We start from the raw sequence: 14010 nt of genomic DNA on the forward strand, positions 1-14010 counted from the left end.
CATTCACCTAAACACACGACCTTGGCAACAGTCAATACTGAACGACGATCAATCTCTCATTGGACCACTCCTTGGTTTCTAGGTAGCTCTTACACAGTTACCTTGACAACACTCCTTGATGTCAAGGAACGCATTCACACATGTACATCACCATATATCAGGTGGGAAAAAGAAGTACACAGAGATGTTCTATACAAGCGACGTCCGGGAAGTTGGTTTAAGTGCCTTGCACCTTTTCTAGGCTCATCTGCTTATCAGCAGGCTACTACTGACCCCACTACCTCGCTTGAGGCCTCGTCACTGACTCTTCGACATGAACACTTTCTACTTCAAGATGTGTAGGGGGAGAGCATCATTCACTTTCGCTCAACCGATCTGATAGTGTCAGCCACAAGCTATGATGTCCTCGCTTCAACACGAGATGATAGCTGTACGATTTTGACTCAGGTACCCATGGCGGCATCTAGATGACTTCTGACGATGGAAGATGCTAAAAGGTCAAAGCTCGCACTAAAACCAATTGAACATCCGCAATGATCGCCAAATGAGTTCGAATCTCTTACAAACTGGTTCCTTCTAGATCAGATTCCAAGGGCACTAGGAACGATGAACACATCATTGATGGTCTTGTGCTCGATTGTTTCAGCCTCACATGTGAGCCCTTTGCTTCGATTTCATCATAAATCAGTTGTTTGCTAAATTCAGATAAGACTATTTTCTAGTATATCTTGATAAACCCCTTGCAGCTCTTCCCCTCTCTTTTCCCTGCTTCACTCTGGTAGTCACTGTATCTTTCTGTCATACGCTTTGAATACAGCCATTGTAGCGATTCGACGTTTCTGGACTGTTTCTCTTCCCCTTTCAAAATGTCTATCTTCGGTTCTGTATTCAAGAGTGGCCGGACCACACCTCAGATCTTCAATCATCCCTTCACCGAAGGTGCTGATCCACCTACACCTGTAACAGCCAGTCCCGGTAAAGCTGAACCCACCCTCCCAGCCCCTTCGTCAAATCATTACCAGATCTCTCGCTCTCCCGCCAAACCTCGCAATGAGAGCCCTCGTACTAAGAAGTCCGGTGAAACTCCAAGTCCTTCAACGAAAGCTCGCAGAGACTTTACTGCAACCACTCCCTCTTCTGCCGGTCAGACATACTCGTCATCAACAAAATGGTGCAAATCTGTAGCTTCAACTCCTATCGCTACGTTACCGCCTTCTTTACCGCCTCCAGCATATGCGCTGCCTCCCACTCCTGAAGCTTCGCCGGATCGTAGGGCTTCAGCTATACACAATGGTACCCAAGGTATTGGTCACGCGAGGGTAGGTGATATTCTCAACTTGCGTAATCTTCTTAAATCGATTAATGCTGATGAAGATTGATTGTTCATTTTAGAAACCTTCTCTTGGACTGAATTCCAAGACTGTACCGGCACCTCCTTCTTCCTATACATCTCCTAACACCCACATCAGAACAGGCAGTGCACCCCTATCCACCACCCAGTCGAGTCAATCTCGCGCTAGATCAGGCTCTGCCTCGATATCCAGTCGAACCAATACAGCCATGGGGGGCCTCTATCCTTCACTGGCCAGTACGAGGAGCACACTCGATGTGGGATCAGATTCTAGGTCGTTCGACATTTTTGGTCATGGATCTCATGAACCTAAACATCGTCCAGTAGCTTTGAAACTCAAGACTAGTAACCTTGATCCTCAGCTAGCCAGTTCTTCCCGGATAAGAATCAAGATGAAACACTCTGTAGAAGCTACCAAAGAATTCGATGAGAAAAGTCACAAAAGCGGAATCGAAATTGATGCTGTCAAATCAAGTGGCCTATTCAATGTCCACCTTCATCGTCCTGATCGTCATTCAGATCAATCACTTCAAGTGGAATATACACCAACACCCATTCAATCGTCAAGACCTTCTCCAGTTCGACATCAATCCGAAGAGACCATTCGACCCTCCTCTCATCCTCATGAGCAAGAACAAATCCGAGCTGAAAGACCACGTTCGTTCTCTACCAACGATGTTATGAACATCACCGAAATGAACAAATTGAGAAGTATCGACGAAACACCCCGTAAACAACGCTCTCAACCTACTTTCAAACCTCTTCGTTCACCTTCTTCACCAACACTAGGTCATCGAAATTGCGTCACACCTGGACTGTCTTCTGCCATGTCCGACACGTCTGCCACTCCCGGATCTACATATACCTCTCTGCCTACCACCACTTCGACACCGGGTGTCAAGCCATTTGATAACCTGCCTATCCCATGGTGTACTAAACCTTCTTCGGAACTTCTCGCTGAGATCGGTGAGGAGCCTTACAACGTTCTCATCGAACATTCGCTTTCTGATCAAATGGTATCGTCGCCTCGACTACTACATCCAGTGATATTGGAGAATTCGAAATTCGAGGAAATCAGGCTGAGAGCAGAATTATCAAGATTGAAAGGAAAACATTTCCTGTTAGTCAATCAGCGTGAAAGTCTAACTAAGTAGATCGAACAGGGTATATTCAAATTGGATCAAATCAAATTACACAAGATGGTACAAGCCCTTGGTCAAGCTTTGAGAAGAGTTGATAGAGTCTCGAGACAGATTTATATATGCAATGATCAGATTAGACAGATCGAAATTGAAGCGAGGGAACATTCTGTTGGCGTTATAAAAATCAGTCTGAAAAAGAGAGACAAAGAGTTGAACAGCTTAAAGGAAGAATTGGGTTCAATAATACAGAATAAACAAAATCAGGATGAAGTGGAAACCCATGCTGGAGATTCGGTGAATGAAGATTCGAATTGTATCTCGACACCTCGTTCTAACGGTTCAGCCACTACCACAACCACTACTGTGCGGTTCCTTGAAGCTCCTACACCAAGTCCTAAATCGCCTGTGAAGATCTCACTGTTTCGATCTTCCAGACCTTTATCGACTGCGACTATGCTCAACATCAATTCGTTATCATTTCCTATACCTCCTGATAGGAAGCGAGACGATCCCTCATCTTCAGGTGATCCATTAGACCTCGATGCAGAAAAAGAAAGGTTTGAGTGCACCACAGATGGTGGATTGACAGTTCAAATATGTGAGAATGAGGACGAGGCAGAACAGAATTCCGATGCTGGAATGGAATCGACCGACTCTCATACTACTGCTATCTCAATCACCGGTCTGACCAATGAGATCCTCATTTATCCACCCGGACATCATCGATCACTTTCCGCGTCGATAATGGGACTTGAGGTACCCCTCAGTGCATACCGCTCAGAAGATGGACATCAATTGTCTAACATGGATTTGTGTATTATAGATGATAGCAATCATCAGTGCAGATATAGGAGCAATCATGAACGTTCGATTTCCGAAAGTGTCATAATGACACCACCGGGTTCCTCAACTATGAAGATCACAGCTCCATTGAGTATCAAAAGTCCCATGAGTCATATCAGCCAAGGGAGAAGCAGACGTCAGATCAATAGTTTGACTGTAAGAGGGAACGAAAATAGGGAAGAAACGGTAAGAGCTAGAATGGGTAGGGAAAGTTTGCTTGAGACTGTGAGTTTTTCAGCTACACGACTTGTCGATTTAAAACTCCTCATCAGCTGATTAAACGATGACTGTTTAGCCAGAATCAATATTGCTAAGTCTAGCTACCGCTCCTATCTGGACGAAACAGGATCATGGAGCCAGATAAGAAGGATCACTGAGGAGAAGCGTCGACATGTTTTGGTTATTTCATGATGAGTATGAATTTAATGTCAACCTATGTTACATGTTAACATACAACATCCCTTCAATTTCGTACTCCCTCTGTATCTTCCATATCATCTCGTAATATCTAATTGACGGAATGCGCTTCTCTTAATCAAGATCCAAGTAGTCGACGCTGTCTTTGCTTCATCAGCTGCTGTATATGCCATATCGTGCGATTTCGACTCACCCTTGATTGTCTTCTTCATGCTGTCGCTGTCTTTCCCTTTCCCTGTGCCTTGCTCTGTAATCTTCGGGTATAGCACTAGACAGCGAGGGACGATCCTGCTCTGAAGTATGTGGAGAATTTTGTGTCACTGGTTGACCTGAAGTAGGCAAAGTCGGAGAAGGAGGGTCTTCCGATTGAGCGCTGTTTCCGGTAGCAGCAGTTGGAGGCTGGTCGGCACTGTTTACTGAGTTCGATGCAGGAGGAAAATTGGACGACGTGGTTGCTCCAGGAGTTGATGATTGAGCAGCCTGTCCGGCGGATCCAAAGGTGAAGTGGTTTGTCTCATTATCGGTAGGTGATGTTGGGTTACTTGTAGTCCCGCCCGCTTGGCCAAATAATCGATTGAGGATACTCGTCATCGTTGATTGACCACCCTCTTGATTGTCTTGTGCTGTACCAGAACCTTGCCCTTGCCCTTGCCCTTGTCCTTGAGACCGTCGTGCCCGATCTTCTTCCTCTGGTACCAAAGAGAATCGACTAGACAGGTATATGATCATCAGCAGGTAGAACTTCGGGCAAGTATACTGGAACAAGCGCAAACTCACCATACAGGACACGACCCATTCTGCTTCAGCCATGGTACTAGACAGTCCGGATGGAAAATATGCCTAAAAAACTTTTGTCAGCTGATCGCTCAGCCATTGAGCTGTATCAACTCACGCGCAAGGTATCCTCATAACCTCATCTCCCACTGCAAAATCATCTTTACATACTGGACAATCCTTATACGTGCTTTGGGCTGATAATGAGGGCAAACGTTAGCTATTCTAGATGCATGCACAAATCATACTGAGCTTACCTAGCTTCTTCTCGTCATCGAATTTGAACCTTGGTAGGCCTTCGATGACAATGTCCGAAGCAGGTAATGGCCCCTGAGGACCAGCCGCTTGCATCAATCTTTCCAGTATATCGTTAAATCCCTCTATTGGAATTTACAAGATCAGTAGGCTGTACGCTAGCGAAGAGGACCTATAAGAGCAATAGCTTACGCTCTGAAGTTGCGTAGTCTCCAAGATTCGCTCTCCCTGCTGGACCAAAGAACATTCCTGGACCTCCCTGTCCTTCCTCTCCCATCACGGCCATTAAGGCACGCAACTAGTCACATTGTCAGCTGTCTGCCTTGGACTGTTAGAAATGTTTGTCGACTCACCAGCTCTGCTCCATCCATGGGATCTCCCGGACCTAAGGGCTGAGGTCCGCCAGGTCCTGCTCTAGGAGGGGGTCCAAACCCTTGAGGGAACAAGCTGGCCATTTATGATGATCAGCATACGCGTTGATGAATCGAGATTGCATCGTCCACTCACCTCTCAAAATCCATCCCTCCAGTGGTTGCACCTTGACCTGTGGGACCAAAGGGACCCATTCCCATGCCTCCACCACTACCATTACCGAAGCCAAAGACTACTTGACCTCTCCCTCCACCTGGGAAATTGAACGCGAATGTCCTTGCTCCCCCACTTGATCCTCCAGTTCTTCCAGTACTCCTACTAGGGCTTGTCTCGGTACTGTCCGATCCATCATTACCCCCACTCCCACCTGAGGGTGTACGTGATCCTTCGCCATGTTGATGATCTGCTGCGGCACCTAATATATTACCAAATAAGCTGGATAAGAAGGACTGTCCGCCTTGTCCTGGATTATGCTGAAATGGTGGAGGTGGAGGATTCGATCGAGAAGGTGAGGATGGTTCGGCGCCAGGACGACTCGGCGGAGCAGGAGAAAGTTCATGGAATGGATCAGGATTGACTTCTGGGTCAAGCTGTCATATCATCGTAAGCTCCAGACTCAACCTACAGAGGAAAGCGGATGCTTACGATCTCTATGAATTCACCGTTGCATGATGCACAATGCGATACACCATTGACTGTGACAGGCCGCATTTGAGCACCACACTGTAATTGATTATATCACATCAGCACATCATCGTGGGCCACGTCCGCTTGATCTGCTGGCGTGATGCTCCTGAACGCATTTTCATGGTGGAAGATGAATAGATGGTCAGACTGACCTCATGGCAAAGCCAGAACGGCGCTGCGTTGGGCATGATGATCACCTGATCTCGTCGGTGATTTGATGGAACCTTGGAGAAGTCCGATATCGAACGGTGGGATTCTCTATGTTCCTGATCCCCTGATTTGATCGTATAGCCAAGTGATGCGTGATATGAAGCTCGCTGCCGATCTGCTACAGCTTTGATAAGAAGTAGTATGCTGCTAATGTCGCTATAGTTGATGAAAAGAGCAATAAGAGAGCAGATGATGATTGAATATGTTGTTATTACTCGTGTCGTTGTCAACGGGTCAAAGGACAATCACCGGCGGGCATGGGACTGACTGCGATATGACGCACTCACAGCACCTTACATAAGCTTGCTTCGTGATCGACACATGGCACATCCACTCACCATCTAGGAAGAGCCAACCTATGCATGTCTGCTCATACTCCAGGTGATCTCACTTTTAAAAAGTGTCGAATTTGACAGGGATGTCCTGTCGTAGAGGTCGCGGGTATGAGCTGGAGCTCGCCTAGGTCAATAGGTGGATGTGCCATCTCTGTCTGTCGAAGAAAGTAAGCGAGATTAGATGACGCAGGTCGATGGCGATGAGGACGCTGCCGTCAATGACAACATGATGAATAGGTTTCAACACAGGTAGATGAGACTGTCTATATATATGGTTCACATTCATCTTTTCTTCTTTCTTGAATTACAGTCTCTTAAAAATCTTATTCTACTACTGAAGAAAATCCCATCAAGATGGGCTCACAACCTCGAATAGCGATAATCGGCGGAGGTATATCCGGAGTCTGTTTAGCCATAGCACTCCAAAAGCGTAATCTCGACGTGACAATATACGAACAAGCGCCCAAGTTCGGCGAGATCGGAGCGGGAGTGGCTTTCAACCCAGCAGCTACGAGAGCTATGAAGCTTTGTTCGACTGACATATACGATGCATTCGAGAAAGTAGCTACTAGAAACATATTTACGGAAAAGCAGAAAACATGGTTTGACTGGTTAGACGGAGAGGCGGATCAGCCCATCGGTCAAGAACCTTATTTGTTTAGCTTGACGAATGAATTTGGTGCGAATGCAGTTCACAGAGCTCATTTCTTAGATGAAATTGTTGGTTTATTAAGAGAGGGAACAACGAAACTCGGTAAACACCTAGATACGATTATCGACGAAGGAGATGCGAAGCCTCTGAGAATGAAATTCCATGATGGGACTGAGGAAGAGACAGATGCAATTATAGGGTGTGATGGGATCAAATCAAGTGTTAGGACTTGGATGTTAGGCAAAGATCTCCCTGGAAATTCACCGAGTTATACACATAAATACGCTTATAGGGGATTGATCCCGATGAAGAAAGCTGTTGAAGCGCTAGGAGAAGATTTGGCTCAGAATGCTAAGATGCATGTGAGTCGTGTCATTTTTGCTTTAGATGCCATTCTTTCTTAGACATGCAACGAAAAAAGAGAGATTAGGAGCTGACTTTTGTTTGGACCTGGTCATAGATGGGACAAGATGCTCATGTGTTGACTTTCCCAGTGGACCACGGCGAAACCATGAACGTCGTAGCATTCCGAACCAATTCTGAACCATGGCCATCATCCGAAAAGCTCGTATTGCCTTCTGAGAAATCACACGTCAAGAAAGATTTCGAACATTTCGGCCCTACCGTTCAGAAGATCATCGATATTCTCGAACCGAAACTTGATTGCTGGGCGATATTCGATCTGGGTGATCATCCGATGGAATCGTATCACAAAAGGCGGGTGTGCGTCTTGGGTGATGCAGCTCATGCTACTAGTCCACATCATGGTGCAGGTGCTGGAATGTGTATTGAGGATGTTGCTATAATGGCTGAATTGCTCAACGATGACAAAGTCAGAAAACAAGGGTTGAATGGTGTTGATATCGCTTTCAAGACATTTAGTGAGACGAGATTAGAAAGGACTCAGTGGTTAGTGCAATCCAGTCGACGGAGCGGAGATTTGTATGAATGGAGGGTAGAAGGTACAGGGAAAGACATCGAGAAGATCCAGAAGGAATGTAAAGAGAGTAATGAGAAGATTTGGAATGCTCAGATCACGGAGATGGCAGAAGAAGCGAAATCTGTTTTGAACAGGAAATTCTGATTTGTAGCTTACACTGATCTAAATTCCGTACTTCATGCTTGTAATTGCACATCTCTTACATCCTTCAGTCTTATGCCGCATCGCTGTCACGGGATAAAGCTTGCGACAGGTCAATTTGCCAGGTAGATCCGGTTGCACCTAAGTTCTTGACGTCTTCAGCTGATTGATCAGGATATGAGTAATCGGCAGTATTGATGATCGAAGAGTCGGATTGAGGATGCGGTGAAAGCTTCAACCATTCGTCTCGTAGGAACGGGAGACCTCATCGACAGGTAAAAGCTCGGCTATTATGTGTTCGCTGGCTATCCATAACAAGATGCGTACGAGTATATCGTTCTAGCAATAGTTGTAGTCTAGCTAAATCCTCATGTTCTCATGTCGACGCGTCGCGATAAGTCCGTAGCGCGTTTTCATTAGCTTCAGTCTATAGGGTCAAATGGATTCAGAGATGAATGGCTGTCTCACAAATTTTTTCCCGTTCTTCCGAGTCTGGTGCAGATATAACAACCCTGCAAGATATTTACTGGTGTTACCATAGCAATATCAAGCTGTCCCAGTAATGGAACTCATCCACATTTCTGGTACTGTATACATATCTGCAGACCGTCGACCAGTGGAGATAAGAGAACCTCTACGCCTCATGACGTTCGATTCCAAGATGTGCTCTGTGCCTATAAGCTTATGTACGCCATGAAATCCAGAAGATCAGGAGGAACAAGTGGTATCCGTAATTTTATGTGATTTTCAGAAGGATGAACGGATTTTAGTGCGTCATGAGGCGTTCTTTACTGGATTGGATACATCAGCTGGGCTCGTCGTCCGTGCATGGTTGATATGCAGGATGCACAGACTTGAGAAGATCAGATCTCTTCACAGCTCAGTCAGTATCTATAGTTGGAGGGGTGAGAAAAGAGGGAAGGAAGATTTTAGGTATTCGGGTAATACAAGCTTTATCAGACTTTCCTGAAAACTACGGGTGAAGCATTTAGAGGACAGGGGGACATTGAGGGGTACAAGTACCACACCTTATTTCATGGTGTCCTTGAATTTTCAAAAAATGAAATCATCCGCGTTGTGATTCCTTTCGTCTTGGATTTCTCATAAAGCCGAAAGACAGAATAGACCGGAAATCTGAAGACCTACCTGGACCTAGCCTGTCGTCGTTACATTCGAATGATAGACCAGGCTTCTTCTGCTCTTCTTACGTGATCGCTTTGCCTTTGACTTTTAGATTCAATTATATCTTTGGTCTTACCCTTTCTCCAGAAGGTACCTAGGGCACCTATGAGAACTTTTCCTCCTCATGGCTTTCATAAGGTAAGGTACGGAATAGATTGATCGAGGGCACATGGATTTTGGCATGCGGAAGCTACCATGATCCTTTGCTATGTATGTATCCTCTAAATCAGCTCAACGTGAGACTAAGATGCAGTTTTCTCCCGACCTGCTGAGGGCTGTATGCACATGGTGACATCGATAGCTTGTTATCATCATTTGCATCTGTATCGCATCTTGATCACGAAATCACCATCAAGATCAATACACGTAAAATTGTGTTGATCGTCCCACTCCGGATTTACGACCTCGAGGGATCGACCGATAGTGTACGAGACCAGCTAGAAGCGGTCAGATATAACGACAACGAAGCTGAGCTTTGATTAAGAGGACATCTGAAGCTGAGTAGGAGAGACAGTATTGGTAGTTTATACGTGTGAGTAGCTCATTTCCATCACCGGGATGCCTACGACTAGACGGTGTGCGTGTGCGGCAATGGTATTGTGTGTGTGTCTGTGCTTTCTCTCATCATTTCCCTTACCATTGGTTTCATACGTCTGTGTGTTGTGTATGTGCTTGCTTGTGTTCACACGTCACCAGTCCATCCTCTTTCTTGGTCGTATCTTTCCTTCTTTCTTTTTCCAGAAGAGATCTTGATGGCTCTTCGTATCGCTTTGTGTACAACACATCTATCCATATGATCGGCTGTCTCAGTCGTATCAGTGGTGTGTGCGTGTGTCTCTGTTTCAGTTTGGGTCGATCAATCAACTCGAATTCAAACTCAATTTAATCAATCAAAATAGTCAATCAGTTCAATGAATCCTCGTGTATGGTGTATGACTGTCTCACCGAATTTGACATGTACCACCCTCCCCTGACACCCTTTTATCGGATGTGTACCTTTGCTTGTGATTCTCTATCAATGGCGTCAATCATCCCAACTAGACTTCTTCGTCTTGTTATGCCTTCCTTTCACCGACCAAGCCACGATATCTACCTGCCTTTTCATTCTCAATCCTTTCTCTCCCACCTTACACCTATTCAATCGTATAGGTCCGTTTCAGTTCCACTTTACTATACTTCTTCTTACTACTCAATACAGCCCTAGTTCGCTATATCGTGGAAATCCGATTCCGACTCTATCTGAGATCACTTCTGGATCTACCTTTATACTCATCGTTTCTAATTTGACTCATATTCATTTATCCTTCTTTCTTCTTCTTCCTTTCGCTTCTTTACTATATCGCTTCTGCTCACTATCAACGTCCCTGGTGGACTTGCATCTTTCTTTTTGGACTTTCGAGAGGATAGGAATATCCCCATTGTTCAAGTACTTACACGGTTGTCTTCTTGCAACTAGCTTGTAACCTGAAGAGTTTCACATTTGACGAGAGAAAAGGAGAAGAATTCGATCAAGATGGCTCCTCCTGAAGCTATTTGGAATGGTGAGTGATTCTTACTCGCTGGATTCTGTTTTTCCTTAAAACTATCTACTTTTCACTGATACCTGTGATTCTTATAGATCCCCAGGCATTGGCCGATTACTACATAGATTTCGCTATCCCCCTCCGACCACAACCAGGTGTATTGGTCGCATCGGTCATCGTATCTTACTTGGGATCTTACGCTACTCTGTTGGTGCTCGGTCGAAGAACTTCTTCGAGAGGTTGGAGAAATCATGGTTTACTCTTATTGGCTGCTGTCGTATTTGCGGCATGTGCTATCTGGGGTATGCACTTTGTTAGTATGATAAGTATAAGATTGAGGGCTAGTCCGTATGTTACTTGGTATATTCAAGTAAGTCCAATTCGACATTTCACTTCTATGCACAAATCGAAAGATCATGAGCTGACGTGAGATCTCGTCACGTATTGGTAGTTCGACAAGGGTATGACTGCGTTATCCCTTTTCGTCCCCATTTTGGCTACGTTCATCTCGTTCTGGCTTATCGGTTCAGAAATCGACTTTCACATTTGGAGAGTGCTCTTCGCTGGTGCTTTCCAAGGTCTTACCAGTATGTCTTCCCTCATTCGGTCATTGATACAGAAAGCTGAGCTTTATAATCGCTTCTAGTCGGTCTCATGCACTACTCTGCTTCCTTCCGACTTCCCACACTACAAGTCACCTACACTGCGGTAACCGTCGTCTTCGCTCTCATCCTCGCCGCCGTCGCTGCCATCGTTGCTCTGTTCCTGTTCTTCAGACTTCGAGCTCAATGGGAGGAATCTTGGTGGAAGCGAGCTCTTTGTGCTCTTCTCTTGGCTACTGCCGTATGCGGGTAAGTCATCTTCTTCATATGTTCTTCGAAACAAGGGCTGATTATGTACCTCACAGAATGCACTACCTCGGTCTCGGTGGTACTTCATACCGATACAAGCAAGGCGTTGATCCTATGATCCTCGCTAATGCTGGTGGACAAGCTACTCGACTCACCATCGCCATCTCGGTTATGTGTGGTGTTATCGTGCTTCTATGTTTCGTCATCGCTTTCTTGGATGCAATGACCAAGCGACAAATCAGGAACAAAGCTAGAAACATCGTGATTGCTAGTGCCGCTTTTGACAAGACCGGCAAACTCCTAGTGAAGAACGATGGTACTATTCCTATGCAGGTCATTCAGACGGACGCTGATCTTCAACGAGTATTGGGTGAACTCGACCCTCGACAATCAACCTTCCAATGGCTTTACCAACTCTCTTTCAATTGGGCTTTGGTAACTCCTTTCGTCCCTCGAATCCTTAAATCTGTCATTGATCGACAAAAGGGTAAATCGCAACAACCAGCTGCCCTAGATAGGGGTTTGAACTCTTCATGGGAAACTTTGCTTTTCCGAAGCCGATTCGTCGAAGCCTCTGTCCTTCTTGCCCAACAGCTCGATCTTTCTGTCGAATCGCTTGGAGCGATGTTCGATAGAGTACTCACCACTGGTACTAGATTGCCGGAAGAACGATCCGAAAAATCCGCTGAAGAAGGTAAAGCAGGTGTGAAGGGAGACGATGAATCTTCCATTCACGGTATCACCCTTAGAATGCACAACTCTGAAGGTGTCATGCTTTTCTTGGTCAGGGAAATCGGTGAAGGTAATCCATCAGCCTGGGACAACCCCAACGCCGATAAGAACCAACTTCGATCAAACGATACTGTCGACTCATACACTTCGAGAGGTTATCGAATGGCTGAAACTCGATTCTTCTCCAAAGCCATGGCCGACCACTTCGGTGTCAGTAAACCAGAAATGGACGTATTCTTGTCTGCTTGTAAAACCTATGCCAAGAGAGGTACTCGACCTGTCGTTCAAAGTGGTGGTGCCTACCTCGGTCTTTTCGGTGTTCGACCTACCGGTACTCAAATGCAGGGATTGGACGTATTGGTATACAATTTTGCTCGACATCAGATTCCAGCTTATCGACTTCCCGATGTTGGCTACCCACTTAATGCTACGATGAAAGCTTGGATTAGAGAGTTAGCAAATGCGAATATGGGAGAGGTACTCAGAAGATGTAATGAAGCTGTGGCTCGAGCCGAAAATTCAGATGATGGATCAGCTTCTCTCCATTCTCAAATCGACGAATCACTCTACGAGTTCCAAGCAGCTATCGCGGTAGCTATCGAAGCTCTCACAACCGCTTTGCGATGCTGGCCAACGTTGCTCGACATCGCCCGACTTTCACCGGAGATTCTCGAAATACCAGCTTCCGACCACGATGACAAAGCGCCTGCTCAAATGGTCGTACTTGAGGTTGTCTTACCTGCTCCAGATGCTAGATTGACTCCGGTCCAGTCAAGAGCGTCAGGTGTGCAGGCACCCGCCCTCGCTTCCGGCCGACATGAGTCCGACAAACCACCCGCTCCATTCGTTTACACACCTTTCAGTCTCTTCACCAAATCACAAGCTATGTTACTTCGAGCTAAGGCTTTCCAAGAGTTCTCCAAAAACACAGTCATTGATCTCAACAAGGTATATCCACTCATGCCTACAGATGTGGCTGCTGAGCTTGATGCTTTCGATTCTGGAGAAAAGGGCATTGACGCTTCTGGTAATCCTTTCGCCATTGGGCAACTGCAAGGTCGATGGAATACCCGAGGAAAATCAGCTTCTAAGGGATTGATCGTCGATACCGCTTCGGCCAACACTTACCATGCGAGGTACACGTCTGATGCTTCTTCTCTCAACCTCAAGTCGCCTATCTCGACTGATGGTTCCGAGGCGGCCTACGAGAAAGGATTCGGAAATATCTCTCAAATACATTCTTTAGCTGTTGCCACCCAAGGTCGAAGAGGTTCGAGGCCCAACACGGGAGCGTCCGAGCACTCGGTCCAATCACACAGTCTAGTAGCTTCTGACCCCGTTGAGACGGTCAAGAAGGGATTGACATCGCTAGTCAACAAAGCTACTGGAAATACCACTCAGCCGGAAGAGGATGAGAGGAATGTTGTGGATCACGAGGCTGATGTTGGACCTCCCGTCTACACGAGTGTCAGGAACGAGACAGACGGATGGTTCATGAGAAGTATGAGAGATCTGGAAAGGTCAGATAGGACGGGTGCGCTAGAACATGTCGGATGGCAAGAAAATTGAGCATCATTTATACATACATAATCAAAGATGACAT

The 14010-nt window shown here is 45.9% G+C and overlaps 5 protein-coding genes across 5 annotated transcripts; 4 read left to right on the top strand and 1 right to left on the bottom strand.

Moving 5' to 3' along the window:
* Positions 1-866: 866 nt before the first annotated feature.
* On the top strand, positions 867-2505 carry I203_104485 (uncharacterized protein; the record flags this gene model as incomplete). The annotated part of the gene is made up of 2 exons (XM_019143928.1): positions 867-1319; positions 1393-2505. The coding sequence occupies 2 exons, from the start codon at positions 867-869 to the stop codon at positions 2503-2505; spliced, it is 1566 nt and encodes a 521-aa protein (XP_019006977.1).
* A 45-nt stretch (positions 2506-2550) lies between these two features.
* I203_104486 (uncharacterized protein) lies at positions 2551-3700 on the top strand (the record flags this gene model as incomplete). The annotated part of the gene is made up of 2 exons (XM_019143927.1): positions 2551-3561; positions 3632-3700. 2 exons carry the CDS (start codon positions 2551-2553, stop codon positions 3698-3700), a joined length of 1080 nt encoding a protein of 359 aa, XP_019006976.1.
* Positions 3701-3942: 242 nt separating this feature from the next.
* On the bottom strand, positions 3943-6029 carry I203_104487 (uncharacterized protein; the record flags this gene model as incomplete). The annotated part of the gene is made up of 9 exons (XM_019143926.1): positions 3943-4462; positions 4531-4593; positions 4646-4724; positions 4785-4907; positions 4975-5080; positions 5136-5229; positions 5290-5744; positions 5800-5877; positions 5994-6029. 9 exons carry the CDS (start codon positions 6027-6029, stop codon positions 3943-3945), a joined length of 1554 nt encoding a protein of 517 aa, XP_019006975.1.
* Positions 6030-6740: 711 nt separating this feature from the next.
* I203_104488 (uncharacterized protein) lies at positions 6741-8122 on the top strand (the record flags this gene model as incomplete). The annotated part of the gene is made up of 2 exons (XM_019143925.1): positions 6741-7400; positions 7499-8122. The coding sequence occupies 2 exons, from the start codon at positions 6741-6743 to the stop codon at positions 8120-8122; spliced, it is 1284 nt and encodes a 427-aa protein (XP_019006974.1).
* A 2692-nt stretch (positions 8123-10814) lies between these two features.
* I203_104489 (uncharacterized protein) lies at positions 10815-13976 on the top strand (the record flags this gene model as incomplete). Its single annotated transcript, XM_019143924.1, has 5 exons — positions 10815-10842; positions 10920-11194; positions 11276-11411; positions 11471-11675; positions 11732-13976. 5 exons carry the CDS (start codon positions 10815-10817, stop codon positions 13974-13976), a joined length of 2889 nt encoding a protein of 962 aa, XP_019006973.1.
* Between the last annotated feature and the right edge of the window lie 34 nt (positions 13977-14010).

This window comes from Kwoniella mangroviensis (genome assembly GCF_000507465.2).
Source record: "Kwoniella mangroviensis CBS 8507 chromosome 1 map unlocalized Ctg01, whole genome shotgun sequence".
NCBI classification, from domain to species: Eukaryota; Fungi; Basidiomycota; class Tremellomycetes; order Tremellales; family Cryptococcaceae; genus Kwoniella; species Kwoniella mangrovensis.